The sequence below is a fragment of the Xiphophorus hellerii genome, chromosome 14, assembly GCF_003331165.1.
Source record: "Xiphophorus hellerii strain 12219 chromosome 14, Xiphophorus_hellerii-4.1, whole genome shotgun sequence".
Classification (NCBI taxonomy): Eukaryota; Metazoa; Chordata; class Actinopteri; order Cyprinodontiformes; family Poeciliidae; genus Xiphophorus; species Xiphophorus hellerii.
Genome location: NC_045685.1, coordinates 28,667,953 through 28,681,878, shown reverse-complemented (window position 1 = coordinate 28,681,878; position 13,926 = coordinate 28,667,953). Strand labels below are relative to the sequence as shown.

General features: G+C 40.6%; 2 protein-coding genes across 2 annotated transcripts; one reads left to right on the top strand and one right to left on the bottom strand.

The window, feature by feature from the left end:
- Positions 1–4,024: 4,024 nt before the first annotated feature.
- On the bottom strand, positions 4,025–5,301 carry LOC116732637 (protein turtle-like). Its single transcript, XM_032582983.1, has 4 exons — positions 5,256–5,301; positions 4,801–4,872; positions 4,406–4,672; positions 4,025–4,326 (listed from the first exon to the last, which is right to left on the bottom strand). The coding sequence occupies exons 1-4, from the start codon at positions 5,284–5,286 to the stop codon at positions 4,040–4,042; spliced, it is 657 nt and encodes a 218-aa protein (XP_032438874.1). The 5' UTR covers positions 5,287–5,301; the 3' UTR covers positions 4,025–4,039.
- Positions 5,302–7,988: 2,687 nt separating this feature from the next.
- Positions 7,989–12,349, top strand: LOC116732639 (uncharacterized). The gene is made up of 3 exons (XM_032582985.1): positions 7,989–8,152; positions 11,394–11,744; positions 11,821–12,349. The coding sequence occupies exons 1-3, from the start codon at positions 8,101–8,103 to the stop codon at positions 12,045–12,047; spliced, it is 630 nt and encodes a 209-aa protein (XP_032438876.1). The 5' UTR covers positions 7,989–8,100; the 3' UTR covers positions 12,048–12,349.
- The last annotated feature ends 1,577 nt before the right edge of the window (positions 12,350–13,926 follow it).

Sequence of the window (13,926 nt, the reverse complement as noted above, 5' to 3'; positions counted from 1 at the left end):
GCTCGATCTCCTTTCCTCTTAAGTCGAGTTCGAGGAACTGTAAGTAATAACTGATTATTTGATCGTAGCGTTCTGGACACAGACTGGAAATTTAAAAGGTCCCGAAGATAAGGGGGGGCTAACCCATTTAAAACTTTAAAAGTTAACAAAAGAATCTTAAAATCTATTCGATAAAAAACAGGGAGCCAGTGTAAAGATGCCAGAGTTGGCCTTATGTGGTCATGCTTCCTGGTTCCTGTGAGAAGCCGTGCTGCTGCGTTATGGATCATTTGAAGTCGCTGAATCTGTGATTTTTCCATCCCTGTATATAAAGAGTTGCAGTAATCCAGTCGAGTTGTTATGAAGGCATGGATAAGTCTTTCAAAGTCCTTAAAACCGAAATAAGATTTAACTTTTGCTAAAAGCCGAAGGTGGTAAAAACTCGATTTAACGACAGAACTAACTTGTTTATGTAGCTTTAGAGAGCTGTCAAAAGTGAAACCAAGATTCCTAGCAGAGGTCTGATAAGAGCGAGCTAAAGAACCAAGAATCTGATCTGGATTTGTAGTCTGAAGTTTCTGACCAAATAATAGAACTTGAGTTTTGCTTTCATTGAGGTGAAGAAAGTTTTTTTCCATCCATAATTTAACTTCAGCTAAACAGTTTAGCAACAGCTGAAGAGAATCAGTTGTACCATTTTGCAATTTAAGGGGCAAATAAATCTGGATATCATCTGCAAAACAATGAAAGGAAATATTAAATTTTTGGAAAATTTTACCAAGAGGCAGTAAATACAAGATAAACAAAATGGGCCCTAAAATTGACCCTTGGGGAACACCATACTTTAATGGTCTGGCCCCAGAACAGGATTGGTCAAGATGAACAGAAAAGGTTCTGTTTTCTAAATAAGACTTGAACCATTGGAATACTGAGCCTCGCAGGCCAACACAGTGTTTTAATCTATGTAAGAGAATTTGATGATCTACAGTATCAAATGCAGAGCTCAAATCTAGAAGTAATAAAACTGCAATGTTGCCTGAATCAACTGTTAAGAGGAGATCATTATACACTCGGAGCAAGGCAGATTCAGTGCTATGAGCAACTTTAAACCCAGACTGGAACTTCTCAGTTATATTATTGTCTTTTAAAAACATTTCAAGCTGAATAAAAACTAATTTCTCAAGAATTTTAGATAAGAAAGGCAATTTAGAAATGGGCCTGAAGTTTGCTAGGTCACTGGGGTCTAGATTGGATTTTTTAAGAAGAGGTTTGACCACAGCATGTTTGAGAGTAGATGGTACACAACCTGACTGCAATGAGGTATTTATCACCTTAAGAATGTAGCTGCCAAAAATCAGAAAAATGTCTTTTATCAGACGAGTAGGAAGACAGTCCAGTGGATAATTTGAAGGCCGCAGATGGTTTATAACCAACTTCAGTTCATCCATGGAAACTGGCTGAAAGTGCTCTAGAGTTGCTGGGCATTGTGGCATTCCAAGGGAATCTAAGTCTACCAGCTTATTCAAGCCTCTAAGAGCTTCAATCTTTCCTATAAAGAACTGTAGTGAACCGGGCTTTTAGCAGAATGATGAAGTTAAAGTCAGAAGTTTCTCTGCAGCATTTCTGAGTTTAGTGGTGAGGCGGGTTTTGTCCCACTATTGCAGGACGATTATAAAAATATAAATAGAAACAGTTTTTCTAACGTCAACATCAGACCTACGTTTTTATTCACAAACCAGTTAATGAAAATATTCTTGCCCATAATTAGATAGATAGAGGAACAGATCCTCCTCCTCCTCACCATGGAGTCTGAACAACATGGAGGCTCTGAGAGTCATTATTAGCCTGAGGGCAGCCAGACTAGTTTATTTTACTACATTATTATATTTAGAGAAATATTATTGCTGAGGGGAACAAACAGGCCTTCTGACATACAGATTAGAAATTAATTAAAAAATGGAAAAGAAATTTTTGGAAAAAATAAAAGCCTCAAGCCCCCTTTTACCCCCCCTCCCCTCTCGTTCCTGCGTGCAGCAGCCTGATCCGCCATCTTTAATACAAACGAAAACAACAAACAGAACCGAGCTGAACCATCAGAACCAGGCTGAACCATCAGAACCAGCCCGATTCTCTACATTCTGAGGATCAGGCTGAACCATCATTTCCAAATCACCTTAAATAAAAACGAAGGAACTGGAATAACTTTAAAAATATAATAAACTTTTTAAAAAGATAAAACTGATACTTTTCTTGCTTCAAGTGTTAAAGCTGTGAAATCTGCTGGAGGTCCAACAGAACCTCTGCTACATTCTGAATCAATGGGCTCCCATTGACACTTCCTGTCACAGATGAGTGACAGGAAGTGATGTCACAAATGAGTCAAACAGCTTCAGGATTGTCTCCAGGTTCAATTCGGTGCAGATCAGCAGCTGATGGTTCCTCTGGGTCCGACCCGACCAGAACCGGTCCTCCTCACCTCGGTGTAGATGGTGTCTGGACCAGAACCTGAACAGAACCACACAGACTGGTCAGAACCAGAACAGAACCAGAATCAGTCTGGCTCTTGGTTTGGACCCGGCCGGACCTGTTCTGAGACGGTCCAGTGGCTCCGTGGCGATCCGGACCTCGCTGTAGGTGATGAAATCTTTCTCTGTAGCTGCAGGAGAAACAGCAGCTTTACCTCTGACTGAAGCTCACAGTGAGGACAATAATACAGTAAATGTTAAAAGCACAGAGTGTCTGACCTCGGAGCTTCCCCTGAACGCATCGTCTCCCCAGTACAACCAGTAACACCAGAACAGAACCGGCTGGAACCAGAACAGACAGGAGGAGCAGAGGAAGCCGGCCAGCAGGGGGCGCTGAACCTGAAACTGACAGGAAACAGCTCATCGTTATAATCGTTATCCTTACGGTTATGATTTATAGTCAGACTGATCTGGACCGAACCGACCCGCTCAGCCATGCTAACACACCATGCTAACACCATGCTAAGTCCTTCCTGTTCTCCTGTAAACCATCCAGCTGTGCTCTACAGGAAGTGGAAGTGTCATGCTCTGGTCTGACTTCCTGCTGATTCTTCAGGATCTTTTTGACCCGTTCTGAGCTCCGTCTGACAGCAGCTCTTTTCTACTGTCTCTTTAAATGAGGCCCCGCCCCCTCCACCTCCCACAGCGTTCCACCTCTTCGGCCATCTTTGTAGTTTGATAACAGGTCCAGTCAGCCTCACATGATGGAGCCAGAAAACACGACCTCTGCAGAGTTAGCCTGTTAGCTAACACTAACGCCAAGAACACCACTGAGAACAACAACAAACTGTTTCTGGAATAAAACTATTCACAGCACGGCTCTGTCCTCAAGGAGCTAACCGCTAGCACACAGTACTAACATTAGCACCATGCTACTGCTAGCAAACAACAATGAAGTCATGTCTAAAATAAAAGTTGTTGTCATATTAGCGTCTTTAGCAGCTTAGCGCTTTGCTGTGTCGTGGTAACCGTGGAGACAGAAGGAACTGAGCCAATCAGACGAAGTCTTTCAGTGACTCCTTCCTGATGCTGCTGAGCAACCCAGCGTTTAGACCGATCCACTCAGCACCTTCAACTTAAACTACAAAATAAAAATGGCCGATTCTCCAAACTGGTTAACCAGAAGTCCAAGACTTTATCGGTTCCACAGCAAATACTGTGATGTGATGGGAACATAAAAACATAACAGGGAACAGAGAAAAGTCAGGACTGACAATAAGATCCAAACCCAAAGATACCGAATCATCTGAGGACCAGAAGAGACGAAGACCAACTGCTCTGCCAAGAAGACGATAGAATGTAGTTTAGGTCTAAAAAGTGGATATTGCACAAAATGTCCCCTTTAAATCACATTAATTATTGTTCCCACAGTCATTAGCCAAATATTTGAGTAACTTGGGTTCAGTGCCTTGCTCAAGGACACTTCACTGGGAGGCAGGGAGGGACTGGAACCAGCCTCCACACGCTTCTAGACTGGTGGAAGAAATCACACAACAACTGTTAAAGAAGCTCAAAAGAAGAAATTTGGGTTGAGGTCACGACCCTGTGGAAGGCCAGGCTTCAGATGACCTCTGACCTTTGATAGAGATCCTGCTGGATGGAGACTCTCCATGACGGCTGATGTTACATTTATAGAGGCCTTCATCAGAGCTGGAAACATGGAGGAGGGTCATGTGACCTGATGGTCCATCACCAATGAAGGAGCCATCTTTATAGAAAGCAGCTGGGAGGTTGTGGGTTGGATTCTTTGCTCTGCAGCTCAGAGTGACGTCATCTCCCTCCATCACAGGGAGGACAGGACTCTGCAGGATCACTGATCCACCTCAACACAGAGACAAACTACAGCATTTCATCCATTTCCACACAGCTTCAGCAACACTAACTCCACAGTCTGATCTTACCAGAGACAGAGAGCTGGATGCTGCTGCTGCTGCTGGAGGATCCAGACATGGACTCACACCAGTACAGACCAGTATCAAATGGTGTGATGTGACTGACCTCACAGGAAGAACCAGCTGGTTCCCCCCAGTCCTCACATTCAGTCCTGGTCTCTAAGGTTGTGTTTCTCCTCACAGTCCATCCATCAGATCTGTTTTCATCCTCACAGATCAGAGTCACTGATTCTCCTTCAAAGAACTGAGATCTGCTGGGACTCACAGTCAGAGGAACTGGAGGGAAAACAGGAACAATCAGTTCAGACACTGAAAAACTTTCTCTTCTGGACTCGACTCAGCAGAAACTTCACGAGTTTCTGATGCCAACAGGGAGTTAAGATGAAGAGGAAATCTTTACCCACCTTTGTTGGTTCTGTGGCTCAGTGATGAGGTCATTGATGAGGTCAGTGATGAGGTCATTGATGAGGTCATCACTGGAGATCAGAACAATAGTTTTAAACATGAATTAAAACTGAAAGTCCAGTAGATTCAGTTCTATTGGAACCAGAACTTCGTCTGCTCTTCCTCCAGCTGCGTCGTTTCCTTCAGTGGTTCTTGGTGCAGCGCCCCCACAGGCCAGGAGGGGAACAGGTTGGTTTGACTCAGAACCACAGCAGATGGAGGTGAAGCAGATGTTCTGGTTCCAGTAGAACCGGGTCGACCGGACCATCAGGAGGGAAACAGCCTCAGAAACATAAAACATAAATTTCCGTAATCTGTTTCTGACTTTCGCGTCTCTGATGTTAAAGTCTAAAGCCGGTTGAAGCTGAACCTCATAAATCGGACCAGAACCTTTCAGAGACCGGGTCGTACTCACTGAGCAGCCGCAGCAGAGACAGAACCTCCATGGTTTCTTCTGATGAATAAAGATTTTCTTATGATGGAAGGAAAAACCACTTCCTGTCTCCTGGTAAACAGCAGCTGCTCCAGGTTTCCATCAACCAGCCAATCAATAAATACGATCAATAAATACGATCAATAAATACGATCAATAAATACGATCAATAAATCCAAAAACAACAGAAAGATTTAAATTCCTGCTGAAAGCAGCAGAGCTGTAAACCTCACAGCTCTGCTGGCTGCAGACTGAAACCACTTCCTGTCCTCAGACCCTCTGACTGGAAACGGAGGCGAGTTTTCACAGCAGGCTGTGATCAGGGCAGCGGCCCGGCGCTCAGGAACGACCCGATCAGAACCAGAACCAGAACCCTCAGCTGAAACAAACACACTATCACTGGAGAACCCAGGGTCCAGTTCTGGACTGACTGTGAAGGTCAAGAGGTCAACAGAAGACAAACAGTTAGAAACTGTGAGTTCAGGACCTGGAGCTTCCTGCCTGCAGGATCTATAAATAGGAACAGGAAGTTATGTCACTTCCTGTCACTTCCTGTTTTAAGACTTTTAATTGTTTGAGTAAAAGCAGGTTGATGGAAAAAAGCAGAAATAACTTTAATGAGCTTCTGTCTCTGAAACGTTTCTGTACAAAATGAAAAAGATTTTCACTTTAACTTTTTATCTTTAAAACACATTTTAATCTTTACTGAATTAAAACGTTGAACATCTTTTACATCATTAAGAGTCAGAGGATAAAAATATGCATCAAAAGACACATTTAAGCAAAATTATAATTAGATTTATGATAATAAATATATTTGACAGGGAAAGGAAATAAAATAATACAAAATAAATGAATTAGGAAAAAACGACCAAAAATCAATCTGAGGTTTCAGAAAAAATAGTTTCATAATTGCAAAGAAACAAATGATTGATCATTTTATTATTGATCAGTTTGAGGAATTCAATCAGATTTTAGTTCCGACAGGAAATCAATATCAATATCAGGAACGTTTACAAACATTCGTTTGTGAAGGAAAAGATTTGGCATGAAAGATAAAAAATGAAATGTTCAAAATGAGAACAGAGTTATGATTACAGCTCAGTTATCTGTTGCCATGGCAGCAGATAATAACCTTGAGTCACATCATTAGTCATATAATGATAAAACTAAAACTGAATCATAATGTTTGAGAAAACGGAAAAAAATGACATTCAGGATCCTTTAAAAATACATCAGGCGGTCGCTAACGGCAACAGGCGGCGCTGGAAATGCTAATATGTTAGCAGGTTGGCTTAATAACAACAATAACAATAATAATAATAATAATAACAATAATAATAATATTATAATAAAAAATAATAATAACAACAACAATGATAATAATAATAACAATAATAATAATATTATAATAAAAAAAATAATAATAACAACAGTTTGCTCTCCTGAGTTGTTCTATAATTCTGTAAGGTTCTAAAGAATCTCACAAGTTGGTTCTGGAAGGTCCAAAAGATAGACAGAAGAAGGAGGAAGCTGGAGGTTCTGTTCAGCAGAACCAGGAAGTAAGAAAAGTTCTGAAGGTTCTTCACTGACCGCCAGAGAGAGATGGGTTTAACCAGAACTGGGCCAAACCAGAACCGGGCCTAATCAGAACCGGGCCGAATCAGAATCCCATTCTGGTTCTGATCAGGAAGCTTTGAAATGGAACCAGAACCCAAAGGTTCTGCTGCTTTAATGAAATATTCTCCATCACTGGATCCAATTGGCCTCCATGTTGGAGTTCTGATCCGGACCAGAACCTGTCGGCCCGGTTCTGGTTTCTCATGAAGGTTTATCCACCTGATATTATTTTCTCTCTGTTGGAGTTTTAGTTTCAAATTTAAAATGTTGGACCAACACAAAGGTTCTGATGTTTGTACTTTGGACCGGTCCGTCCAGAACCATCAGAACCTCCATATCAGTGAAGCTGCTCTTAATCTGAGGAAAAACATTTTGACCCTGAGGAAACCTTCGCCTGCAGAGATTTACCAGAAGGTTCCTCAGAAACCCAGAGAGGTGAAAGGTCACCAGAGCAGAACTTCCTCTGGTTTCCACGCCAACGTTTCATCTCACTGCTGCAGAAACACTTCAGAGCAGCAAAAGACCTGGACGACCTCTGACCCGGATGACCTCTGATCTAACCTGGATGACCTCTGACCCGGATGACCTCTGATCTCACCCAGATGACCTCTGACCCAGATGACCTCTGACCCAGATGACCTCTAACCCAGATGACCTCTGATCTGACCCGGATGACCTCTGACCCGAACGACCTCTGACCTCTGCTGGAGTTGCAGACGTTTAGTTCGAGTTCAGCAGAGCCGGTTGGAACCAAAACACCAAACTGGAAACTTTTATCTTTTATCATCCAGATTTTTAGTGCAAAGAGAAAATTGATGAATCATTTTTGATTTTTCATCTGATTTATTGATTATTGATTATTGCAACAGGCCCAAGCAGAGCTAAAGGTTCAGTTTTAAATTTTCTGAAGAGTCAAATTAAATTCAGCTGAGACTCATTTTAACATTTTAATGTTTTAAATGTGTGAATAAATTAAACTCAGTGATCAATCAGTGTTTCTGATGTCACAGCAATAAATATTTAGAATAAATACTGTAAATAAAAATAAATCAGAGTAAAAATAAAAAACAGTTACAGTAAATGAAGAGACTTACAGGAAACACTTTGATCCTCCTTCCTGAAACTAAAAGTGAAAGTGATTCAGTTATTTAAAGCTGATCCACTTTCCTCACCGGTCAGTCTGGACTGCAGACCTGCTCCTGTTACCATGGAGACCAGCTGCTGGTTTCTGGCTGCTTCCCTCATTTACCTGGCAACAGGTGAGTCGATTTCCAGCCTCGTCTTCATCTTTCATTAACATCATAAAATTACAAAACCAGCTAAACCTTAATGTGAGAAGGGAAGGAGTGTGTGTGTGTGTGTGTGTGTGTGAGGGGGGGCTGCATGTGTGTTATTTAGAGTTTTCTGTGTCTCCATGTTGTCCTGTCTCCCCTCGATTAGTTCCCAGCTGTGTCTCGTTCCCTGATCACCTCCCGTGTATTTAGTGTCTCCTGTGTCTCTGTGTGTTTGTCGGATCCTCGTCTCATTTGGCTGTTAGTCTGTCGTCTGTGTATCCAGTCCGTCGTCGTGTCCGTTTGTGTAACCGGTTGCTACTGGCGTCGAGCCCTGGTTTCCACTCGGCCGTGCTGCCCGGCATTCTGGACATTATTGGACTGTTATTCTGGATATTCATCATTAAAACCATCATTTCTCACTTTACCTGGGTCTACAGCGTCTGCCTCACCACCTCTACACCGCACCTTATGACAGTGTGTGTGTGTGTGTGTGTGTGTGTGTGTGTGTGTGTGTGTGTGTGTGTTGTATGAATGTGGTTCTGTCTCGCTGCCAGGCTGCACTAACTCCCACCAGGTCAGTCTGGACTTTGATTGGTCCGGTTTCTCCAAATAATCACTAACAGGAAGTCACATTTAAGGCTCAGATCCCTGGAAAACCAGGACTGGATCCCAGGGATCCGTTTGGAGGTGAAGACTGGAAACGGAGCCTCTGAGTCACTAAACCACTAAACCGGCAACTCAACATGTTGAAAGAGAAATTTTGGACCAAAAGAACAAAAAACGAATCTGTCTGGAGCCACAAAAAAATAAAAGCCTTATATAAAGTTTATAATGAAGGCAAAACAAGCTTTAAGTGTTTATATTAGCTATATTAGCCTAATATCAACATGACTAAGTGTATACATAATTAGTATTCGTGATTAAATGTTTATTTTCCCTGCTGTGCGTCCAGCAAGGAATGACACGTGACTCTGTTGTACGATGGAGCTTTAAATTTACCTTCAGTTACAATATTAATGTTTTATGTTTCGTTGCATTGATAAAATTAAAGAAATGAAATAAATAAATCAGACTTTTGATGTCATTTTTATTATGAAGATCGGCAGGATAAGATATTTTTCCTTTTGGAACCTTGAAAATCTTCAGTTTCCATAACGACGATCTCTTTATAAATAATCACCGTTAAATATGAACGTGATCAACGTGCCTCTTATCTGGGCAACAAACGCAGTAAAACACAACCTGCAGTTATAAAATTAAACAGCAGCCTTTTGAAAAGGTAAAGTATAAAATTAAGTTAATAAAGTTTAACTTTGATTTCTGTGCAAATACCAAGCAGGTCAGTGGAATGATAAAATATAGCAGCATCTTCTTCTCTTTGACACGCAGCCATCCTGAGCAACAAACACAATAATATCGCTAAATGTCATTTTAAATACTGACAAAAATCATTAATCAGTTTATAAAACAACAACTTTGTTACTAAATATATGTACCTATGGCAGGATTGTGTTCTTAGTGTTTAATGTGATTTCTGTTTATGGACATCACTGACAGATTCTCAACATCCTAACATTGTAAGATGAAACTTTAATCTTGACGCAGCAGCTAATGTAGCAAACCTTCCCTGAAAATGTTTTTCCATATTACCAGATTTTTCAGACTACTTTGTCCCCACACTTTGAACCATGTGGCTTATAACCCGGTGAGATTTATGTATGTATGTTTCCAGTTATTTAAAAAAGAAATTGTAGGTGAGGCTTATAGTAAGGTGCGCTCTATAGTCCGGAAAGTACGGTACTCGTTTTGCTCTTTTTGTTATTTGACAACTTCTCGCTGCAGAGCAACATTCAGGTAAACCTTCTGCTTTGGCAATGAATGCAAATGATTCGGTCCAAGAATTGTAGAATTTCTCCTCGGCTATTTTCCCCTTTGCTCTCCAACACACACACACACACACACACTCCTGTCGGTTTGTTTACCACCTTCCTCACCCCGCCCAGCTGAAAGAAACGTGTCACAAGCTATGACACAAATCTTTGTTGACAGAAATGTTGAAATGTAATATTTATTCTACACATTTTTATAGAATTGGAAAACGTTAAGAATGATTGTGTCATGTTTGTCCTCCTACAGAAGCCATATTAAAACAAAAATATATATTTCCCACTTTTCCATCTTTCTCAAATTTCAAACATTTCTTTGAAAAAGCTCCAGAGAGCCACTAGGGCGGCGCTAAAGAGCCGCATGCGGTTGCCGACCCCTGACCTAAACTAACCAGGAAATAAAACGGAAAAGATTCAAAAAGAAAGACAAGCAAAAGTTCACAAAGTCAAAGAAAATTATTGTTGCATCATAGAAAATAGAGAAAATAACAGTTTCAGTGTCACTGTGATCCTGGTGGAACCAGAACCAGAACCAGAACCAGAACCAGAGGATCCATGATCCTCATGAGGCGTTCAGGGACATTAGAGACTAAAAAGAAGGAAATTTACACCAAACAATTCAGAAACTTTTAGATTCATCTCAGAAATTTTCTAGAAAAACTTGGAAACTTTCAGATGACAAAAGTTGAGACTTTTTGCATTTTGGAAATTTTTAGTTTCAAAATTCGACTCAGAAACTTCCAGGTTTTTTTTCCTTCAGAAAATTTCTAACAATCTCAAATTTTCTGAGTTTTGTTTTTTGGTAGAAATGTACTCGATTTTTTCTGGCTGAAGATTCTGGATTTCTGAGACGCTAAAAGAATCTTCAGAGCCACAAACAGCTGAACATCTCAAGCATCTGACCTCTGACCTCATCTGACCTCTGACCTCATCTGACCTCTGACCTCATCTGACCCGTCCTCCACCAGCCGAATGAAACAGAAAACCTTCAACATAATAAACAAAGTTTAGTTAAATGAACGAGTGAATTTCCGTTTCCTTCGTCCCTCATGATGCTTCCTCTGATTTACATGAACGCATCATTTCTTCATCAGTGGATTCTGTGTTTGGTCAGAACCGATCCAGAACCAGAACATCCGGTTCCAGAGATGAAATGGTGCAGAAAGCTCCAACATGGCGGCTCCGACATGGCCGCTCCAATATGGCGGCTCCAACATGGCGGCTCCAATATGGCGGCTCCAACAACTTAGGATTTGACATAAAGCCAGAAGGTTTTCTCGTGGTTTCCAGTCGGCATCCTGTCCCTAAACTCTAAACCGTTCTGATGTTTGTGCGTCCAGGCCAACAGGAAGTGAGCATCTCCCAACAGGAAGTGAGCGTGCTGCAGGACGTCATGTTGGTGTGCCGTGGCGGCGTGGCTAACATCTCCGTCCTGAAGTGGAGCCGGCCGGACCTGATCGCCGGCGGCTACGTTTACTTCTACAGGAACAAGCGTAGCTTTGAGCGCTACCAGCACAGCCTCTTCCACGGCAGAGTCATGCTGCGGGACGCCGCCATGATGGGCGGAGACGCCTCGCTCATCCTGAGGAACGCCAGCTTCCTGGACGCCGGGACCTACGAGTGTCACCTGCAGGGGGCGGGGCCAGGCCCCGAGGTCCGCCGCTCCATCAACCTGACCGTCACAGACACTGGTGAGTCCGGGTCCGGTTCTGGTTCTGGTTCCCTCTGAGCGGTTCTGATCCAGCCGCTGGTTTCTGTTCTCTGCAGTGGAGACGCCGGCGGCCATGATGGACAGCGGCGCCCGGCCTGCAGCTGCTGATGGCGACAGTGGGAAGGAAACAGGAAGAAGCAACTCCCTCGTTGCTGCTGCTGCAGTTGCTGCTGCAGTTGCTGCTGCAGTTGTTGTTGCAGTTGCTGCTGCAGTTGCTGTTGCTATAGTTGTTGTTTCCCTTAAAGTTACATTAGAGGGAAAATATTTGATCCCAATAATTTAAACGGCTCCATTTGTCTATTTATTTATTTAATAGAAATTAAATATTAAATAAAACTTCAAATTTTATTAGAAACTTTTATTTCTGTGAAGAATTTTAAAATGTTTGTCTGACAGGAGAGATCGTTTTAGAAACTTTTCACCCTGAAACTTTCTTTAGTCAGATATATAAAAAGTTTCATGTTGAATGAACAGATTATGAATTATCAGTTATTGATCGATAATTCAGCCTCTGACAGAAACTGTGACTCAGGATTTATCTGAAACGCTGAGAGGATTAAAATTCCCACATGATTCAAACTGAAACTGAATTTTATGGTTTTGGATCAGAAACAAAAGTCAAACTTTCTCAGTATCTGATAAATGTTCATATTTTCAGCAGAGTTGATTTTGTTGCTGTTATCGTTTCCACAGAAACATGATAATAATAAAATATGAAATGTTTCATCAAGGCATTAAAACCTTTAAATCGTGGCTGCAGGTCAATATTAGGAATAACTTTCATATTAATCCATGTTTTTCTGAATATTCAATCTTCATACTGAATGTTTATTTATTTTATTCTTGTTATTTTTAAAACACAAAGTGAAACAGAAACAAGTTTCAGTTTCATTCTGACATTTATTTCTTTTTGTTTATTTCTGAATCTCCAGTTTAGATGTTTGATTTTATTTCTCTGTTCAGAACCGTTTGGTGCTTATTGGAGTTAATCAGGTTACTTTAAACAAGGAAGTGTGATGGATGAATATGAAGAATGAATGACTCAGATAATTGTAGGATGAATAGAGATTATTGTAAAAGAAATGCAGAAACAGGAGCAAGAGGATGAAAAATGTTCTGAAGGAACCAAGTTACAGTTTGGTGGGGAACAAAGTTCTGCATTTAAAGGATGTGAAGCTCATAAAAGCAGCAGGTACAAAATATACGAGTAAAGGAAAAAGTTACCTTTGCAGTTAAAACGGTAATTTAATGTTAATGATAAAAACATTTCTGTGTCTCAAACAACAGAGCAAATGCAGAAAATCAGGAAATATAATGATGGTGGAGAAAAAGAAATTTGTTGCATTTATTGTGGAAGTAATAAATTGTAATAAATTATTCCTCAGAAAAGATCTGGGGAATGATTAGAAAGATGGGAGGAATTAGAAGCAATTTTTCTTTACCTATAATTAAAGATAATCAGTGTGAAGCTGCAACAAACCAGGAGAAAGCAGAAATGTTTGCTTTGTCAAAGTGCTTAGTTCTCAAAATGTATTAAATGAAGAATTATCATATAGACTGAAAATGATTGAAGATAATAGAGAGATTTTAAATAGGGAAGAGATAAATGGAGGAGTTTTAGATAAAGAAAACGTTCAGAAAACATCTCCAGGTAAAGATGCTAGAAGATGATTGAACAGTTATCAGCTGCTGCTAAAGGAATAGTTTAAAAGTTTTATATAATAAAATATGGGAACAAAGTGAACTGGAAACATTCAGTCGTTGCTCCAATAGTAAAGCTAAGAAAGGATAAAGTGGAGGTAAAAAGTTATAAACCTGTAACTATATATGAAATAACAAAAGTAAATTTAAAAACCAAAAAAATAAACCAGTCCTGTGGAGGTTTGTGTCAAATTATTCATCAGTATTTAGAAATAATGTATGAAAATATGACACAAATATCTACAGATGCATCAAAAGAGGAAAATGGTAAAACAGGAGAAGCAGTTTATGTTCCAAAACAAAAAGTTTTTATAAAACAAAGAACAGCAGATCATTTATGAATTTTTTCAGCAGAGATGTTGGCAATTATTTTATCATTACAATGGCTGCTGGAGGTGAAGCCAGGAGGAAGTTTGAGAGCAGAAGTTTGAAGGAGGAAGACAGGAAGTTCTGCTTCAGAC